The 18,767-nt window shown below is 38.7% G+C and overlaps 1 protein-coding gene across 6 annotated transcripts in view; it reads left to right on the forward strand.

The window, feature by feature from the left end:
• The first annotated feature begins 1,377 nt into the window (after positions 1-1,377).
• Positions 1,378-18,767, forward strand: part of EPRS1 (glutamyl-prolyl-tRNA synthetase 1) — a 38,922-nt gene continuing 21,532 nt past the window's right edge. For 2 of the 6 annotated variants that reach the window (XM_064414134.1, XM_064414136.1), the window contains exons 1-13: positions 1,378-1,514; positions 3,729-3,813; positions 8,227-8,326; positions 10,195-10,351; positions 11,076-11,215; positions 11,843-11,943; positions 13,164-13,290; positions 13,490-13,682; positions 14,054-14,225; positions 14,731-14,964; positions 16,003-16,087; positions 16,423-16,482; positions 16,774-16,794. In XM_064414134.1, coding sequence (XP_064270204.1) covers positions 1,469-1,514; positions 3,729-3,813; positions 8,227-8,326; positions 10,195-10,351; positions 11,076-11,215; positions 11,843-11,943; positions 13,164-13,290; positions 13,490-13,682; positions 14,054-14,225; positions 14,731-14,964; positions 16,003-16,087; positions 16,423-16,482; positions 16,774-16,794 — 1,521 coding nt within the window. In that variant the 5' untranslated portion in view covers positions 1,378-1,468. The remainder of the gene's footprint in view (positions 1,515-3,728; positions 3,814-8,226; positions 8,327-10,194; positions 10,352-11,075; positions 11,216-11,842; positions 11,944-13,163; positions 13,291-13,489; positions 13,683-14,053; positions 14,226-14,730; positions 14,965-16,002; positions 16,088-16,422; positions 16,483-16,773; positions 16,795-18,767) is intronic. The other 4 variants (XM_064414137.1, XM_064414139.1, XM_064414138.1 and 1 more) reach the window with 3 other exon arrangements.

An 18,767-nucleotide genomic window follows, 5' to 3' on the forward strand; every position in this document is an offset into this window, starting at 1 on the left:
TCACTGCTTGTTATACATAATTTTTACCTTTAATTTATACAGGATTCTTTGAATTATATGCTGTGACATTCCCATCAAAATCTGCATGTGAATTTGCAAAACATGTTAAGATAAAATGCAGAACAATTCAGGCAACACAAAGGCCTGCCTTAATTGTTCTTTCCATGCAATCATTAAAATACCAAAGACAGAACTCACTGAATAATCTTCATCTATTGCCTCTATAACCTTATTTTCATCTGAACTTGCAATAGGTTTGAAAATCTCTTCAGCATAAGCCTATTTCTAATTCTGCTGTAATTTCTGTCGGTTCATTAAGTTACCTGAATGGGAGTAGAACTTACAGCATGTATCAGCTTCTGCATGGTGTGTAAAGATACTTCTGTATGGAAACTCGTGGAAATACTTTCCATTCTTACAGAAACTGTAGAACTGCTAACACAGGAGAAGAATAATGAAAGTTGAAATTAAATCCAGCAGCAGGAATCAAGCATAAAAATCAGCACGTAATGTGCAGTCGTGCTCTGGCTATACCACTACCACTGCACAAAAAGCAGTGGTTCACCATTCAAGCATTTGATAACGTCTCTGTTAACACATTAGGTGCTACCGTAACATCTATAAAATAGATCGGGGGGGCGGGATCACAGGGGCACTGCATTGTCCTTGCAACAAATTGAATTTGAGCCAGTCTCCTGTGAAAACTCGGTGACACAGCATTTTGTAATTCATCCCAAGGCTCCAGAAGGTGGCTGGGCACTGGGACAGGCTCTCCAGTGAAGTGGTCACAGTGCCAAGCCTGCCAGTTCAAAAGCACTTGGACCGCGTTGTGCACGGCCAGGAGCTGAACTCAGTGGTCCTTGTGCGTCCCTTCCCACTGGTGATATTCTAGGACTCATATGAACCGCTGCAAAATTCGCAGGTTTGTCAGAAGTTTAACAAGTGACATCCTACAAAACCAGAGGAGTGAAACCACCGCACTCAAACGAGTCGGTGTGTGTTGCGCTGCTCGATTTGTTTGGATCATCGCACATAGAAAAGGGGCTGGAGGCACCTCCACGTCTGCTGCCAGACATCCAGCTAAGGGCTTTCGCAGGCAGCGCCCGCAAAGCCCTCAGCCGGAGAAGCCGTGAGAAGTGAAGCACGGCATCTGGTTTGCTGAGGAGCAGGGCAGCCCTCACCCAGCACCCATCCCTCATCCCGGCCGGTTCCCCAGAGCTCCACCGGCGCGGCCGGGACTACCCCGGGCACCGCCCGCTCGTCACCGGCGGCCGGCTCCGGGCCGCAGCAACAAAGGGACACGCCAACCAACTTCCCTCTCCGCCGCCTCTACGGCTTCTCCCGCGGAAGTGACGAGCGCTTTCCCGCCCCGGGGCGGGTCCTGCCGGGCCGCGCCGGCCCCTGCCGAGCTGGCAGCGCTGCGCGCCCCGCCCCGCTGCCTCCCTGGGTTCCGGCGCTGGCGGCGGGAATGGCGGCGCTGAGCCTCACCGTGGACGTGGGCAGTCCTCCGCTCGGTAAGTACGGGCCGGGCCTCGCCCCACGCCGCCCGACTCCGCTCTGGGGGGGGTCTGCCTGGGCTCTGTCCCCTCCCCGCCTCCCTCGCTCCCTCCCGCCCGTGTTGCATCATGCGGCGCCGGCCGTGCCCGCGTGCGGAGCCGGGCGAGGCGGCACCGGGCCCCGTGCCCGTCCTTCCCATTCCTCCCGTCCTTCCCATTCCTCCCGGGCCGTGTGCCCGTTGCGGGTCCCTCTGGGCAGCTGCTCGGGCCGTGGCGGAGCGGCCGGCGCTGGACATAACTCTGGCTGCAGGAACTCGGGCACCGGTGAAGCCTCGGGTGACTTGGCACGTTGAGGCTGAATGTTCAAGGCAGCCCTAGTTCTCATCGCCTGTTCGTGAGCTCTGCGCTGTCTTGCTACCTTTCATTTTCAGTTCTAATCTGCTGCTAAAATTCCCCTCTGGGGAGCTGGCTCGAAGTTCTCAGTTGCTCACTGCCCTTCGATGTTATTTTGCCTTTAAAAATGTGAGAACCTCCTTCATTGCACTTCCACCCATCTGGAAACAATCTTTTGTATGCGTTCCATAAAACTTTTCCATTTCATTGTAGCTGTTTAAAATACATTTTCTTCCTATTCTTCATCGTAGTTTATTGATTTCTTTTTTTTTTGCTGTTACTTCCAAATACGTTTCAGAGTTGAATACAACTTGCATGATTACTTATTCTTGGTATAAAAACATACTCATTTTACATAAAATTTCTCCTGAGACTTGTTTATACTGATTTGCCAGAAAAGAAAATGATGCAATATGAATTATGATTAACATCAGGTTTAGGGGCTTTGGAGACTTATTTTGTTTGACGGCTGGTGTGTGGCACTGGAGGTTTATTTCAGGAGATTGCATGATTTTGTCAGAAATGTTACGTATTACAGATGAAACATTTATATCAAGGAGACAAGCACACTCATCTTACTCATCCCTCCTTCATACTCTTCATTGTGTCTGCTGTGCCAGAAAAGTGTCGTAGTTTTTAATGTCATCAGTATTAATTACATAGCTTGGTGCACATAATAGTTGTCATTTTCAAAGCATTTCCGTGCATGTTATTAAAATACTTACACGTCTTACTAACGTAATGCATAAGGGATGTCAACCTGAATTTCACAGATGGATAGCTCAGGGATGAGAAGAAGAACCTTGACTTACTCTTAATGCCAGAAGAAGGGTTTTCAGCTGAGAAGAGGTGAGAGCTAGGGAATTCCTAGCTCCCCAGTGGTTTGTATTTAGGCCAGTGTATTAATAGCTTGTAGTATCATCTGCTGTGGTGGCAGGAGCATTGTTCTAGGGAAGGTAAAGTGCACAGCACACTGTGGAGACTGTAGCAGGTTAGGTGCGTTTCCAGTCCTTGTTTTGCCTATGCAAAAGCTTGCTGCCTTTGTATGTGCTTCTGGGCAAAGTTAGAGAACACAAGCTCCTCTGCTTATGCTCAGCAAGCTGAGTCTGGAGCAGAGCCAGTGCAGAAACACAGCCAAGTGAGCTTGGTGCTTTGAGCTGCTGTGTCGTGCTGTAGAGCCTCGAGATCAGAGCAGGTTTGCATCAAGCCTCTTGGAATGTGGGTAGAGCTGTCTTCCAGTCAATGGTGTAGCCTAAAAACTTCAGTAATTCTTCTCTTCCTGGAGATAATTTTTACTGTTGCTGGTGAACTACTTTGAAAACCCTGCTTTTACACAGATAAAGTTTCTTGGTTTTGAATGGCTAATCTTTTCATAAACTTTAAATCAGGTTAAAAATAGTCGCATCCTTGTTCAGAAAGTGCTGGTATATTCAGTAATTGATCTCCTTTGATGCATGTGTCAGGGCGGGAATGGAGTACATTAGTAATACTGTTCAATAATTAAGAGCTTTTTGATTACATTCTCCTCATATAACTGGGGGACAGGATTAATTTTTACCATACCCTTAGGAAGCAAAAATGTATTGCAGCTGACATTTTCTGAGCTCACTGCAGATCACTGTGTGCTGGACATTATCAATTTGAGGCTGTAAGGATTGCCAAGAAGAAGCCTCTTGCATGAGACTGAACATTGATTTTTTTGTTTCCCTGGGCATTCTCACTTGAAGGAGTCAGTTCAGTCACCTGGTTCTAGTGGATAGATGTTAAGTCTTGGTTGTAACTATGAAAGGTATCTCTCCTGGACAGAAGTTCAGTATCTTTTTCTTTTGTTTTTTCAAGGAGCTCTGCTGACAGTGGAGCATGTGAAGAATGATGTTGAAATTTCAGTGCAAGAAGGCAAAGAAACCATCCTCTCTGTGTCCGAGTAAGTGACTTTGCACCTCTCCTTCTACCTTTGGGTCAGCAGTTTTAAAAATCACGTGGTTGTAGCATTGACAGTAACCTTTTGAAGTAGGAGGGAAAGAAAAAAAACCTCAGTCTTATTCATCACTGCATTACTGATGTCTCTAGCATAGGCAAAACATTTACAGTATATTATGAACTAGATCTTTATGGAAAAAACTCTTTATTTATGTGTACCTGTGTACAGTATTTATGCTGTACCAATCACTTTACTGTTTAGGACTTTGTGTGGTGCCATGGGTTACCAACAGCAAGGCTGTTTTATTCTAGGGAGGTTTGATAACATAAGATTCCTTGTACATGTATGGTGGACTGAAATTTGAATTTTTAGATTACATAATTTTAAGCTCCACCGTGTGTGTATGAGCAAAGGCATGATGTTATGTCAGGAAAGTGCTAATTAACTGTGCAGTGCTATTCAGTGTATCCACCTGCACACTGTAGAAAGAATATTGGAAATTTTTGTAGTAATCTATCGTCTGTCCTTCCAAAAATACTCTGCCATTGGAATGGATAACTTCAAGTTTGGGACACAAAGATGGTTTTTACAATTTCAGTAAGATCAAATGCCTATCAGAAATGCAGAACTAACACTGTTAGTTTTGGGAAGCTGCGTTTTCATCTTTGATTCCATATGAGTTAAGACATCGGGATATATCAAGAGGAGAGATCCTGCTGTCAGACATATCAGTGGAAACTCTTGCATTTAGTATCTGCAGTAAGGAATATATGAGCATTGCAGTTGTAACTTGAAGTATGGTAACACCATGATGAATTTGGAATTACTGATTATAACTGTAGTTTTTGAACATTGATTGGTTTTTTTTGAAGACTGGAGGGATTCTATTGTTCACAGAGTTGCTAGCAAACTCTCATTTTGTCAGCTAATTCAGTAGAAGATGCTGTTAGAGCCACCAATGCATCATAGACTGGAATACCTGCTTGTCTGTAGAATCACTATAGAAGCAGCATATTTCATCTTGTATTGCAGTAATTTTGTTCCTCATAAATTAACACTGAGCATTTCCATGTCTTCTAACCTTAGGTAATAAGCTTGTCACTATGTACATATATTTGCAGAAAATCAAAGCACAGGAAGATTCACAGCCTTCAGTCATGGTTGTTTTAAGGGTTGAAAATATTGTTTTCTGTTTAAAATGTTAGACCTGAACTCAGATAGGGGTTCTTGCATAATCTGATATTGCTTGTTGTCTTTTGCTGTGCCTGGTGATGGCACTGAATTTGTGGTTTTCAGTGAAAGCAAGAGAAATATGACAGGTTATATTGGGATTTAATTGGTACAGCTTTAATAATCTTCAGTGTGTGTTTTGCACATGTGTGATACAGCTTATGTAACAGAAAGTTAATTGAATATTTTTTACTTGCAGGAGAAAGTTTTCCTCTTAAGTAGCCTTCGTCAGGTTTAGATTTTGTTTTACTTTGACTGTTTGGGCAGTGTATGGATATATATATATTGAAATATAAGCATATATGTATACGTATATCTGTTTATACATATATGTGCACCTGTGACAATTGGAATATTTTTAATGTATATGGTTTGCTTTGAAATAATATTAATTTCCTTAAATAATTTAGCGTTGCCATGCCTTCTTCCTACTGCATTGCAAAACCACTCATTTTGGCTGTAATGGAACTTGTCAGAAATGTAAAGCAAACACTTTTTTTCTGCTCTTTGGCCCCAGATGGATAATGTCCAGAATCATGGGCCCATCAGTTGGAAATTTCTGTGTGATAGTGTCTTCTCATCCCTGGCATTGGCTTATGTTCAAGAAGTTATTCCAGACCTCAGTATTGCATTAATTTTCCCTTCTCGGTTGTCCAATAATTTTGAAAATTGATTCTCTGCCTTAAAGTCTGTTAAAAGTATATCTGCAATGTGAGAGGCGTCAGCTGAACTCGTATCTCAACTAGTGCTTTTGCTAAATGGATTTCATGGCATCAGTTCTGCTGAAGCATCTTGTTTTGGCATGATGTGAAAGTCACTTGGGATGTTTCAGACTTTGATTTTTTTTTTTTTTTTGGGGAATCCATTAGTTCTAATGACTTCACTTGAACAAGAATGAACATTTTATTTGTGATTCTTCTATGTTTGGTTTTGAAGCTCAGTTAAAATTTGGTGACAAAATTTTTGCTAACTAGCTGAAACTTAGCTGCCAGCCAGCTACCTAATCGGTTTATTGCTCATTTGAGTTGATGAATTTTATTTTAAAGGTTATTTTTGAAGACTTAGCTTCAAAACTTCATGTAGAAATAGCTCCTAAGCAAACTACTCTGCTAAGTGCTGATGGCTTTGTGGAGAATTTTGGTGTACCTGTGTCTTGTCAAAACAAGCTGCAGTACAGCTTTTGTGTGGTGACCACATGCACTTTTCAGAGTAGTTATTCCTCCTAAGCAGATCAAGCAAAAGCTTTTTGCAAATAAATTCAAAATTGATTTATTATGGTTGGAAATAATTTGTGGTTTGGTTTGTTTTTTTTATTATGTGTTTGCTTTTATTTTTTGGTCCCTTTTTCCCATCTTGTCTTCTTGAACACTTGCCCTGGTGTTTAATTATGTGGAATTTCATGTCACTCTCAATAGCCACTCTGCCTGTAACATTGCGTTGTCCCTATTTATTCTTCCTTACTTAGCTCTGGAGTTAGCAAGCACTGGCTGCAAAAAGTCTTTCATAACTTTTTCAAAGAGGTAAATTAGTGATGTTTGGGTGGGAGTATTTTGTTTTTCCTGAAGAAAATAACTTTTAAAGCATAAGTAAGATTTTACTCGGAGTAACATTTTCCCATTTCATACATGTATTCAGTTTTGCTTGAGTAATCAAGGGGTATTTGTTTTGGTATGAATTAGTGAAAACAGTAAAAGTGCATTTCACAGACTTTTCAAGTGAAAATGTATTGGAAATTATTTGTTTTTCTCAGTTTATAAAAGCTCCCTTAAAATCTGATAGTGGGAAATTAGAATAAGAAACATTTTCAGTTACACAGTAAGGTATATTTTAAACACCCTACTGTGACTTTTGGTTTCAGTTATATTTTATGGGTCTTCTATATATATACTGGATCCTAGATGCTTGGAAAGCAAGCAAAATTAAAAACAAGCAAACCAAAAAACCCCTCTCAATGAACTGTATTCCTTAGGTTGTACTGCAGTTTAGCCTAATGAGACTGGCTAGTCCATTTGTACTAAAAATGGGACACATTCTAATTGTTAATATATCAAGTACATTCTGTATAATTTTCAGAACTTTTGTTGATTTTTGCGAGGCTTAAGGGCTATCAGAATTCTTTTAATTTTATAAAGGATGCAGTTGGTAAAAAAAAGGAAATAGAGAAAAATGACAGAACAGAAGTGACAACTTGGTTGGACAAGTTGGGGTACAACATTCAGTCCATTAAATTGAGTAAATGTTAAAAGAAAAAAAAACACTTAGAGGGACTCCTTTTGTTGATATCAGTGCTTGATTTAGAAGCAACTGGAGCTCTGTTTTTGCAATCTGCATCTATGTGGGACTGTAGAGATGAATATTATCTGGAGAACCGATGCTTCTGATGCATCTTTCTTCCAAAGCTCTTTAGTAAATATTAATTTATCTTAGATGAACTGGAAGCTAGATTTCTGACAGTGTACAGCTTTTTTTGATACTGTAGGTAGTGTAGAAAAGTGACCTGAAAACAAGGAAGTACTCCCTTTGGAGAGCCTTTTTTCTGCAGGTGTTGAGGACTTTTATAAGCGGAATGGGGACAACAAATTCAAATTAGTCTGTTATCTGGAGAAGACTGGGTAGAAAAACAAATACAGGCAGGCAAGTTTGTTCACTAGGGGGTGGTTTCTGTGAAGTGTGAATTGAGTAAAGGAAGTAACAAATGAACAGGGATTTTTCCCCTGAGGCTAGCCCTTAAAACCATGATGAAGACCTCAATTCTTCTGTTGATTCACTAGGAATCCTCTTCAAAGTGATCTTTCTTTTATGAAAAGAAAACAAGTATTGATTAGCTCCTTATAATCTGGAAAATCTGTAGCTCAGGTTATACTTATGAATTCTGTCAGATGGGGAGAGAATTTTAGTATTTGAAAGAATAATCAGTCTTATTTTCTTATTTTCAGCTTAAACAAAATTCTTGCAATTTAGAAGCTTATTATTCCATGTGGTGATAGAAAAGCAAGGACTTATTTATTCTTGTGCTAGGTTTATTTCATTTTTGCTTTTCTACTCTGGTGACTTGGTACCTGTTGTCTCGCCTGGAAGTTATTTTGTGTTTGCTTTGCACATGTTTCAGCTATGTATGCGCAATTAAAGTTGAACTGACTGGAGGTAGTAATTTACCTTTGCCTTGCCCGTCTCTTTTTTTTTTAGGCAAGTTTCATTTACTGATGTGAATTCAATAGCTCGGTACCTGGCTAGAGTGGCTGCCTCTGCTGGGTTATATGGCTCGAATCTGTTGGAACATACTGAGGTGAGAAGGAATCACAGAATCATAACTGGTTTGGGTTGGAAAGGACCTTAAAGACCATGTATTTCCAACCCCAAAGACCATCCATCTCCCATGGGTGGAGATACTTACCTCTAGACCAGTTTGCTCAAAACCCCATCCACCTTGGCCTTGAATCACTCTCTTGTCTCTTGGGTTTTTGTTTTTTTTTTTTCCTTTTCCCTTTTTTTCTGTTGGCCTGTTCTGAGTTTGGGGCGGGGGATGGGGGTGGTGAGGAGGTTTTTTTTTAACCTTGTGTCTGTTGTTCTGCATTTTACTGTTAGACTGAGGTTCCAGCTATGTGGGGATGCTGAGGGGTTTGCTTTGGTAAGCTTCCTCCTTCATATAAAGAAATATAAAGACTAAGAAATCTGTATAAACACTAAGACATCTGAGCTTTGGAAGGGTTGCCCTTGCCAACCCCTGCAACAGCAACTCCTAAGCAGACAGCTCGCTAATATAAAATAATTCAGGTTGGAATGTAAAATATGGGATTTTCCCTCCTCACTTCCCTTAGCTCTGTTGCCATCGTTGCTATCTTGTAACACTTCAGTGTAACACCAAGGAACACTGTGTGTCATTGAAATCCTAAAATATTTTTTGCTGTCTGTGATAGATAAAACCCTGACCCTGGTTTCTTCCAGGGTTTCTTCCTGGGTCTAGCTCAGAATAATCAATCACAAGCTGAATTTAGCATACTAGCAAACAAATTGAAACTAGCAGACAAATTGAAATTTACTTTCTCTGAAATTTGGGGAGGAACTGAAGGATTTGATTCAGGTCTTTCTTCTTGAAGCCAGTGGTAATCACTCTTCAATCACTCTTCCACCCTCATAGCTGGTCTCAAGGGAAATATTGTCTTAGTACTTTGCCTGTGAGGCATTAAAAAGTTGTAAGTTATCTTGTGGCTATTTAAAATTTCTGTCCAAATCCCTTGTTTTTAAGTTAAGCCCAGACCTCAGCAAACACACTTGCAGGGCTGGTATTTCTGATACAATACTTCCTTTCACTTCTGCCTTTTTCCAAAATAATACTGTACTTGGAGAAGTACAAGGACAGCTGCATTTGTGGTGCACATGTTTTGGCGTGCAACTGCAAATGACTGAACTGAATTCTGTGGCGGTTGTGATTACATCTGTGCCTGCCACGTTGGCTCGAACATTGGAAGGATTCCTGTTGCAGTTTGCAGAACAGTTTACACATGAAATAAGACCAGGGAAGAGACACATAGTCTCTTGTAGGATTGAGGGATTCAGTTTATATACAGGGCTATATTATTAACCAACCTAATTCTTAATATTTTTTTGTGTTTAAGTACAAAGATAAGTGGAAAAGACTTTTGCAGGAGTGGGGACTAGGACTTGTGAAGATCAGGGGTTTGATTTCTTCAAATCTAAAAGGAGATGAGGAAGAGAAAATAGGGACTGAGGGGAAAAAGGTATACTAACCATCAGCAGCACCAGGAAGAGAAAATAGGTCACAAATATGACATATAAATAGCTAAAGGACAGTGATGAATTTATATATACTCTTGTGAAGTGAGTACCTGAGAACTGCTTATTATTTTACCAGTGGGAATAATTTCAGTGAAGTTAATGTTTTCAGCAGTTTGAATTCATGCTGAAGGAAGAAATTAAATTTCATTATTTAGTATCATTCTTGGTGAGTTTTTCAGTATAATTTATTTTAAATATTCTTTCAACATAATGTCATGATATGATATGTTTAATTTTAATGTTCCTGTTAATATTTTCTGTTCAGCTGTTAGATCAATTGTGTATTATTCAGTTATTTAACAAGCTTAATTCTCATTCCTTTAGTAACTTTAACTGTCTTTTGTCCCTTCAAACAAGATTGACCACTGGCTGGAGTTCAGTGCTACACAGTTATCTACTGCCAGCCAGTTCCCTTCAGCCATCCAAGAACTCAACCACTGTCTGTCTCTACGGACCTACTTGGTGGGAAATTCTCTGAGTCTTGCAGATTTGTGTGTCTGGGCTGTACTAAAAGGTATTGGTTTATGTTCCCTGTTCCAATGGCTTGCAATATCAATATATTGATACTCAATCAATATACAACAGGAATCCCCAGTTTTTCTTTTTTGTGGACGCTAGTAGTGACTCCTAGCTCTACGACAGACTGTACTGTCATGCACACTGCTGTGACCTGTGCATCACTAGTGGTGGCAATAGTATAGCTTAGGAAATCCTGGATTTTATTTTTTAAATTGTTGTTACATTTGGAAATTTATGAACTGTAATCCCTAGGCAGAGCTTTTTCTAATTTCTTTTGTGCTAATAATTGCAAGAACATCTTTTATTGCCTGTTGCCTCAATATGAAGATGTGCAACTTAAAATTATATGCATTGACCTTTCTGTGGCATTGTCTTAGCAGAGGAAATTTCTTCAGTGTTTACTTTGAATTATTAAAAGAGGTAGATGTTAATCTGCAAAATACCCTTTAGAGGTTAAAGAAGCTTTGATGATCTGTTTTTATGGATTTGGTTTTTATTTTCTCGTACCTCTATATCTAAAGGTGGTAGGGGACAAGCTACCATTCAGTATAACCCAATTCCACTTGAAAATAAAGGGAATAATTAGGATTAAGAGCTAGCAGCTTTTGGTATTTTTTTCAATGTTGCTGCTCTTAAGAGCAATCTGAAATGCTGCTGTTGATGAAAATAATTTTATTTTTATAATTTAATAGTTTGAAAACTTCTTTGTTTTCTAACAGATAATAGTACATGGCAAGAGCAGTTGGAACAAAACAAGGCTCCTGTGCATGCAAAGCGATGGTACAGCTTCCTTGAGGCACAACATGCTTTCCAGTCAGTGGGAGCCAAGTGGGCTGCTGGTACACCAAAAGTTAAAATGGTAAGATTTACTCAGATCTTCTGGGGAGAGTAGCTTTATTTCTGTGAATACACTGCAAGAATTTTTTCTTTTTAAGTTAGAGAATTAAGAACTGAAAGTAAGCAGTTGTAGAGTGAACTAAACTTTTGTAAACTCTTGTTTACAGCTCAAGCTGTTGCTTTCAAATTTAGAAAGGCATGAGTTGTCTCGTCCAGTGCATAGGTGGAATTGTGGAAATATGGCACCTCTTCTTTTAATCAGCACTGCTCTTTAAATATATTGTTTGCTTTTTCTAAACACAGTTTGAGATCCTGATTGGAGCTGAAAAGATTGCTCTTGTCAGTTGACTGAATCTGTTAATCATGTACAAAACTTTAACTAGCAATTGTTTTCTTTCAGGGAATAAATTAGACAACTTGGTGGGACTTTTTAGTCCTGGACCAGATTTGAAGAAAAAATAACTTAAAACTCTAGAATTAATCTTTATTTGGAGTGCCTTGAGTAATGTGAAAGTTGTGAAGAGATGAATTTGGGGTCCAATATGGCAGCTTGTAGGTTTGAAAGGAGACTGTGATACAGCAGTTATTATCTAGAGTTATATATCTGATTTTAGAGCTAATACAATCTGTAATTATGTCTCCTTTCAAGGCAACAGAAAAAGAAAAGAAAGCAGATGTTGGGAAGTTTGTTGAACTTCCTGGTGCAGAGATGGGAAAGGTCATTGTGAGGTTTCCTCCTGAAGCAAGTGGGTAAGAAACATGAATACTTTGACAAGGTTCTATTTTGTCTTTAAAAAAAAAAGTGTTTTGGTGAGGATGTTAAGCAGCTTATCAGACAAGGCTGTTAAACCAAATGAGTGTTTAAAGGTTTGTCTCCTCTAGAGCCGTTTGTTCACTTCTCCTCTGTATTTCATTGCGCTGTTGCCTGAACTTGGAATAGGGAGTTTAGTTGTGAGGTGATGTGTGTTTCTCAGCAGTGGGATGAGGAGAAGCAGGAGGATGGCATTTACGTGGATAATGGATGTGTGTGCCCTGCCAGGAACTATGGTGTGGACATGCAGTCCTTATGAATTGGGTCAAGGGACTCGGTGCTTCCCAAGGAAGCTTAAATTTGAGAAAGGAAAGATGTATTGGATAGCCTTCCTTGGGGAAGCTTGACACCAAATGTATAATGGAGGGCCTGGGGTCCAGGCTGTGTGGAATACCAAAGCACAAACTCCTTAAAGACCCCACAGAGGAGCCAGTATAATAAACTCATTTTTCAGCCAGCTTTTCATTTTCTGTTTCTTTTTGGAGTTGCCTGATGGCCTATAAAATTTCCACTATTGCATTTGTTCATTAAACTGGCTGTTCAGCATCATGTGACTTCTGTAGTTCTGTTTCTTACTCTATTAGTCCAATATAAACTGTTACTCAAATATTGTAAATTATATATTATGTACATGTATGTCTATAACATACATTATTCTCAACTTTAGTAGTTTTTAGTGTCTTAATCCTGTGTTTTAAAACACTGTTCTTCAGGGACATGTTACTCTCTTTTTGTAAGAGATTTTAATTTTGTGGATTTGGGGATTTATATTTAATTTAAAATGTCAGTAGCTTTATAGCTTATATTAAAAAACACACAGCAATCAAAAAATTCCACTCTTGTGAATGTGGTAGGTTCAGATTATCTGGTAGCTGCTGCTGGGTAACATCAGCAGTTGGTTTAAGTTAGCCTGTAAAAATGGAGATAATTGCAGTCCAATCTTTATATCCATAGTAACACTATAATTTACGATTTAGTTATTTTTAACAGTTAACTACGAAATTTGTGGTAGAAGAAACATAATTTATTTTTATAAATGTGTAGTATTTCAGCAAATATCCTAGGTATTGCTTTCCATTCTTTCTCCTTCCCTCACAAATAAAGAAGTCTAGCTGAAGTAGTTCTGGTGTATATATTTTTTTTTAAATTTTGTTTTTAGATATCTCCATATTGGTCATGCCAAAGCTGCCCTGCTAAATCAGCACTACCAAGTTAACTTCAAAGGAAAACTTATTATGAGATTTGATGACACAAATCCAGAAAAAGAGAAAGAAGACTTTGAAAAGGTATGATAAGATAGCAGAGTGATTATAGGCTGTGAAAGAATGATAAGTGCATGCCTCTCTTTTCTTTCATACTTATTCTTATGGCTTATCCTTCCTGGACAGTGGAGTATTAAAAACACCACATCTTACATGAAGAGGATAAAGATGTAAGAAAACTACCTTTCCTGAATATTACAGTGTACATTTTCACACTTGGCAGGTGATTCTCGAAGACGTTGCCATGCTGCACATCAAACCAGATCAGTTTACATATACCTCGGATCACTTTGAAACAATAATGAAATATGCTGAGAAGCTTATTCAAGAAGGGAAGGCTTATGTGGATGATACTCCTGCAGAACAGATGAAAGCAGAACGTGAGCAAAGAGTGGAATCTAAACACAGAAATAACTGTAAGATATTTTAAGCTTTCATTTTGCTTCCTTACCTTTTTGATTTGGTATCAAAGCTTGATTTTTATTAACAAATATAAGTGAGGTTACTAAATTGTGCATCTTCAAGGTGCTTATAGGGACTTTAAAGTGTTTAATGCTTTGTTCTACAAGGCTGGATGGATTAAGTACATTTAGACCAGGGCAATAAACTTGTGTATGCATTAATTCATCACCATTCATTATCACTTAAAAAATTCACAGTGTAAAATGTGTGAAAGGGAATTCCAGTGTCCAAAGAGGGGGATGACACTGATTTTTGTTACTGCAGTAATAAAACTTGATTCTGTATCAGCTTCATTTAGAAAATGGTGTATTTTTGTTGTTCTTAGGTGTTAATAAGAATCTGCAAATGTGGGAAGAAATGAAAAAGGGAACTGAATATGGACAAACTTGTTGTCTACGAGCAAAAATAGATATGAGTAGTAATAATGGATGTATGAGGGATCCAACTCTTTATCGTTGTAAAAACCAGCCTCACCCTCGGACAGGAAGTACCTACAAGTATGTCCACTTTCTCCTTGTGTGGCCTGTAGCTTTTGCTCTTTCCAGGGCATTTACAATTCCTTAGTAAATTTCTTTTAATACTTGGAACTTGCTAATTTTTCAACTAGAATATGTGATGAGCCTCTTGACTTTCTGAAACTTGTGCAAATTACTTTTAAAGCCTGTGAGATAGCCGTTATGGTCAACAGTGAGTATTATTTCAGTTTTGGTCCTTATACATGTTTGAAAAAAACATTATCAGTGTAGGGTAATTTTTTTTTAGGCTTGAATATTAAGGCTGTTATCAGTTCATTTCTTGAAGGCTTTCTTAATCTTAAAAATATGTTGCCTTCTGGATCTTTCTGTGGACAATTAGTTGTGTATGTGTTATTTTAGTCTTGATCTGAAAGATTTCAGGATCATAGGTTAGAAATATTTATAATACATGAATATAAAGTTGAAATATTCAGGTGGGAGGAAAGTGTTTTGATCTACCCTGCTAATTAAAGATCTTTTTTGTCAGGGTTTATCCCACATACGACTTTGCCTGCCCCATTGTTGATAGTATTGAAGGTGTCACACATGCGCTGAGAACAACTGAATACCATGACAGAGATGAACAATTCTACTGGATTATTGAGGCTCTGGGTATAAGGAAACCATATATATGGGAGTATAGCAGGCTAAACCTCAACAACACTGTTCTCTCCAAGAGAAAGCTCACGTGGTTTGTCAACGAAGGCCTTGTGGATGGATGGTATGTTCCATGGCTGTAGGTCAGCATTGTTCCCTAAGATTCTTGTGACTGGCACATTTATTTTTGCTTTGGGATAGTTTGAATGAATATTTAAACAATATTAAATAATACAGATTAATTAAACTGGCTTGTGTATGTACGATGTGTCTGTTTCCTACTCTACAGTAGCTGTGTACATATGTATTCATGGCCTGTAATAAACATGAGGCAGCTTATTTTTGGACTCTGGCTCTGCTGTGGGTGGCATTTACATGTTTTCCACTCTTGAGTAATTGGTTGTCATTGGAGTAATTCCTAAAAAATGCCAGAAGAGAGCCTGGATTGAAGTGTTTCTTGTCCTGTCCATCTAGTCAAATCCATCCCACTTCTCTCCAACATGCCCTCACCCTCCTTCTTTCTATTAATTTTTTCAGATTAATTTGATTTCTGCAGAGAGTGTTTGATGGACTAGTTGTCTAGTTGTCAGTTTAATTGGAAGCTTAGATTCCTAGTTTATGCATGGAGCCACTTTTCTAGAGCCAAATTTATCATTTCTTACCCCTGCCGAGTTTTTTTTTCCCTAGAAGTGTAGCTGATCTTATGATGGCCTTTACCCTTCTTTCCCTAAGCCCCCTTGTTAGGTCCTCAGCAAGGTTTGATTCATGTTCCTACCAAATTCAAATGTTACACTGGAGATTAGGCCTTTTTATTTCCTCCATAAGAGAAAAAAAAAAAATCATAGAATTCTATCACTCATATAAAGAGGTAGCATTGTCACTTTTCTCCAGTAACATTTTCTGGGTGCCCTTGGAATGGAAATAATGGATAGGGACATAACTTTTGCCTTGCTAGGTTTTGAGAGACCTGACCTTCACTGTACATTTTGTATGGATAAGAGCTCAGTCTTCTCAGTTAGGTGCTCTCACCTAGCTGGGAATTCAGTGACTAAAATACACTGAGGCTGTGCCTTTCGTGTGTGGCAGTATTAGTAAAGTTCTTGATAAGCGCAGAATTAGAAAATTTACTGTATGGCACTAATGGAACACTGTTTTCCACTAGGGATGACCCAAGATTTCCCACTGTGCGTGGTGTCCTGAGAAGAGGCATGACAGTTGAAGGACTAAAACAGTTTATTGCTGCTCAAGTGGGTGTTTTCTTCTGATTCTTTGAATCTCACTCAATAAGTTTCACAAATTTTTGTGAAGCTTCACTTAATGTACTTCTCACTGGAAAGTTTCTGCTTTTGAAGCTTTGCTACTTTGATGTGTATTGCTTCAGCAATGGTAGCACACATGAGTAGGTGTTGGCAAAATGGACTTGCAGGTTTCTTACTTGGAGTGGGTTTATTTTGCAAGCTCAAAAACTGTTTTTGATTAAAACAAACCATAGAGAGTTTTCAGTTTAAAGAACTTTGTTTTAAATTAGTCTAAGAGCTGGAATATTTACATTCATGTGGTGTTGTTTTTTTTTTTAATCCAGGGCTCCTCTCGATCTGTCGTGAATATGGAGTGGGATAAAATCTGGTCCTTTAACAAAAAGGTATGTGCTTACTCGGATTTGATGCTACTCCTGATATCCTCTTTCTAGGATATGTAGAGAATCCAGTGTTCATTGAAGAGCTTGTCACAACAAGTAGCAGTTGCAGTATGCTGCATCATTTGGCGCACTCTCAGGAAAATGGAATGTGCCCCCCTTCTAACCTGAAGAAGCACTAACCCTATTGATTCTTCTATACCAGTACTTACTTGCCTTCCTTAGTAGTATGGGAAAGGATAATGTTATTTGTGTAAATCTGATCTGAAAACTGCATTTCATTTTTCTGCTTTCAAGCTGCGAGCTATCTGTAAGAAGGTATTACTTAATGCTTTTTACCTCAGCATATAGCTTACAGTGCTGTAAGCATACATAGCATAAGCTATCATTTTGCAGCTTCATAGCACAGTCAGTCTTGCTTGTATAACAGGAGCTCTACAAACCCACTGAAAATGCATTATTCCTAGTTTTCAAAGGTTGTCCACCTCTGGGTTGGCTGATTTGTCAACATAAACACAAATTTTCCCCGATTTGGTTCACGTTGGCCACGTTTCCTTTCTGTGGCAAAAGGACAAACGTACTGCGTGCTCTGCCTGGGGAGACCAAGCCAGCACTGCTGGAGTTGTGACTGAATGGCAAATCAGGAATATTGCATCTTGACATGATAAGTTGCTTTTTGGCAGCAGATGCTTGGACACTATAATAAGGCGATTTGTTTTCATGAGGATTGCATATTTTGTGTGATTGTGGAAACACCTGTTATTTTGCATTGGGATTCCTGCTTGGTTCTGCTTAGATAGTACCCAGATCTGTTCATTTAAGTAGTTTTTGCTTGTCTGGCATGTGTCTCGTATTTCTTCGTGTATTTTGCATTTGATTTGCTACATACACGTAGATTTATGAATTGGTTCTTTCTGTTGCTGCATAAATATATTTGTGACTAACAACTGATTTGAGGGGAAGAATCCACAATGGACTGTCAAGGCTCATTTTTTTAATTGGCTTTTAAACTGAGTTTCTTAGGCCTCTGACTCAGCTCTTTGTACAGCACCATATTTATTAGCCCGTTTTATTTACATGTGGCTGTGCAGATTGAAAGCTATCTGCAATATAAGAAAAACCAGTTGGCTGCTTACAGGTAATTCTGAGCTCAAAGACTTTATCAATGTGACAGCTCATATTTTATACGTGATCCTGTAGTTTTTAGCACCTGATGAGGGTTTGAGAGTTTTAATGACTAAAATAAAGAGCCTGGTAATAACACTATAAAATCTGGTCATTTAATTATCAAAATTATGATATTATATCATATAATACTCCTACATTTTGAGATACATACACAAGTCCTTTTCCGAAGTGTATGTTTAACATTTAGGTGTCTGACTTCAGTGACTACTAACTTATAAACGTATATCATCGTATCACTTTATTATCTAATGTCAAGTAATTAGAAGCTAAATACTTTTTCCAAAATATAGAAAAATGTCTAGCTGTGCAGCTTTTCACTTTAGCAGGAATAAACCAAGGAGAGAAAAAAATCACTTTGTATTAATAAAAGCAGGTGTTTTCGTTTGTGTCAGTTTCCAGTTAACTGGGTAGATCTCTGATACTCCTTTTGGCCTGAGATGACTACTTTACTTGAATTATATATTTAAGTGCTTCTGAACAGTTTGACAACCCAGTATTTCAGGTATAAAAAATGCTGTGAAAAACTACAGCAGCTAGATTTGATAATGGGCAATGAAAATGCAGGAAGACCTCCTAGTGGTACCTTTTTCTTACCAAATTCATGTTGTAGAAATCCTAATGAAGTCAGTGTTATGGTATTGCCTTATTATAGTATCTGATGTGTCTGTAGTAAAATTGCAGACTTGATTGGTGCCTCCTCTACAGCCAGTTCTGTTACTGATTCTGCTGGAGTACTGGCCTGGAAAATGAGTATGAGATCAGGTCTTGTACTGCTGGAAAAAGAACAAACTCCACTTAAAAATTATTGCTTTAAATTTAGTTAACTAAAGAAAATGTGGTTTAGATGTATTAGCCTATGTGCTCAATAAAACTGTATCAGAGTACATTTTTGTGTCTTCCCTGTAAGGCATTGGGTCATAATTTTGGTTACTTCTGCTGTCAGTAGTACCCAGTTCATGTTTTACTCAGAATTTTAGTAAAGATTGGCAATTGTAAAGTACTACCACTGTTTTCTCACTATTCTGTAGCTTTGGATGAAAGTGACATGAAAGCAAACTTTGAAAAAATGCAGTAACATAAAGAATACCAGTTAATGTTATTTT

Source organism: Passer domesticus, chromosome 3, assembly GCF_036417665.1.
Source record: "Passer domesticus isolate bPasDom1 chromosome 3, bPasDom1.hap1, whole genome shotgun sequence".
Lineage (NCBI taxonomy): Eukaryota > Metazoa > Chordata > Aves > Passeriformes > Passeridae > Passer > Passer domesticus.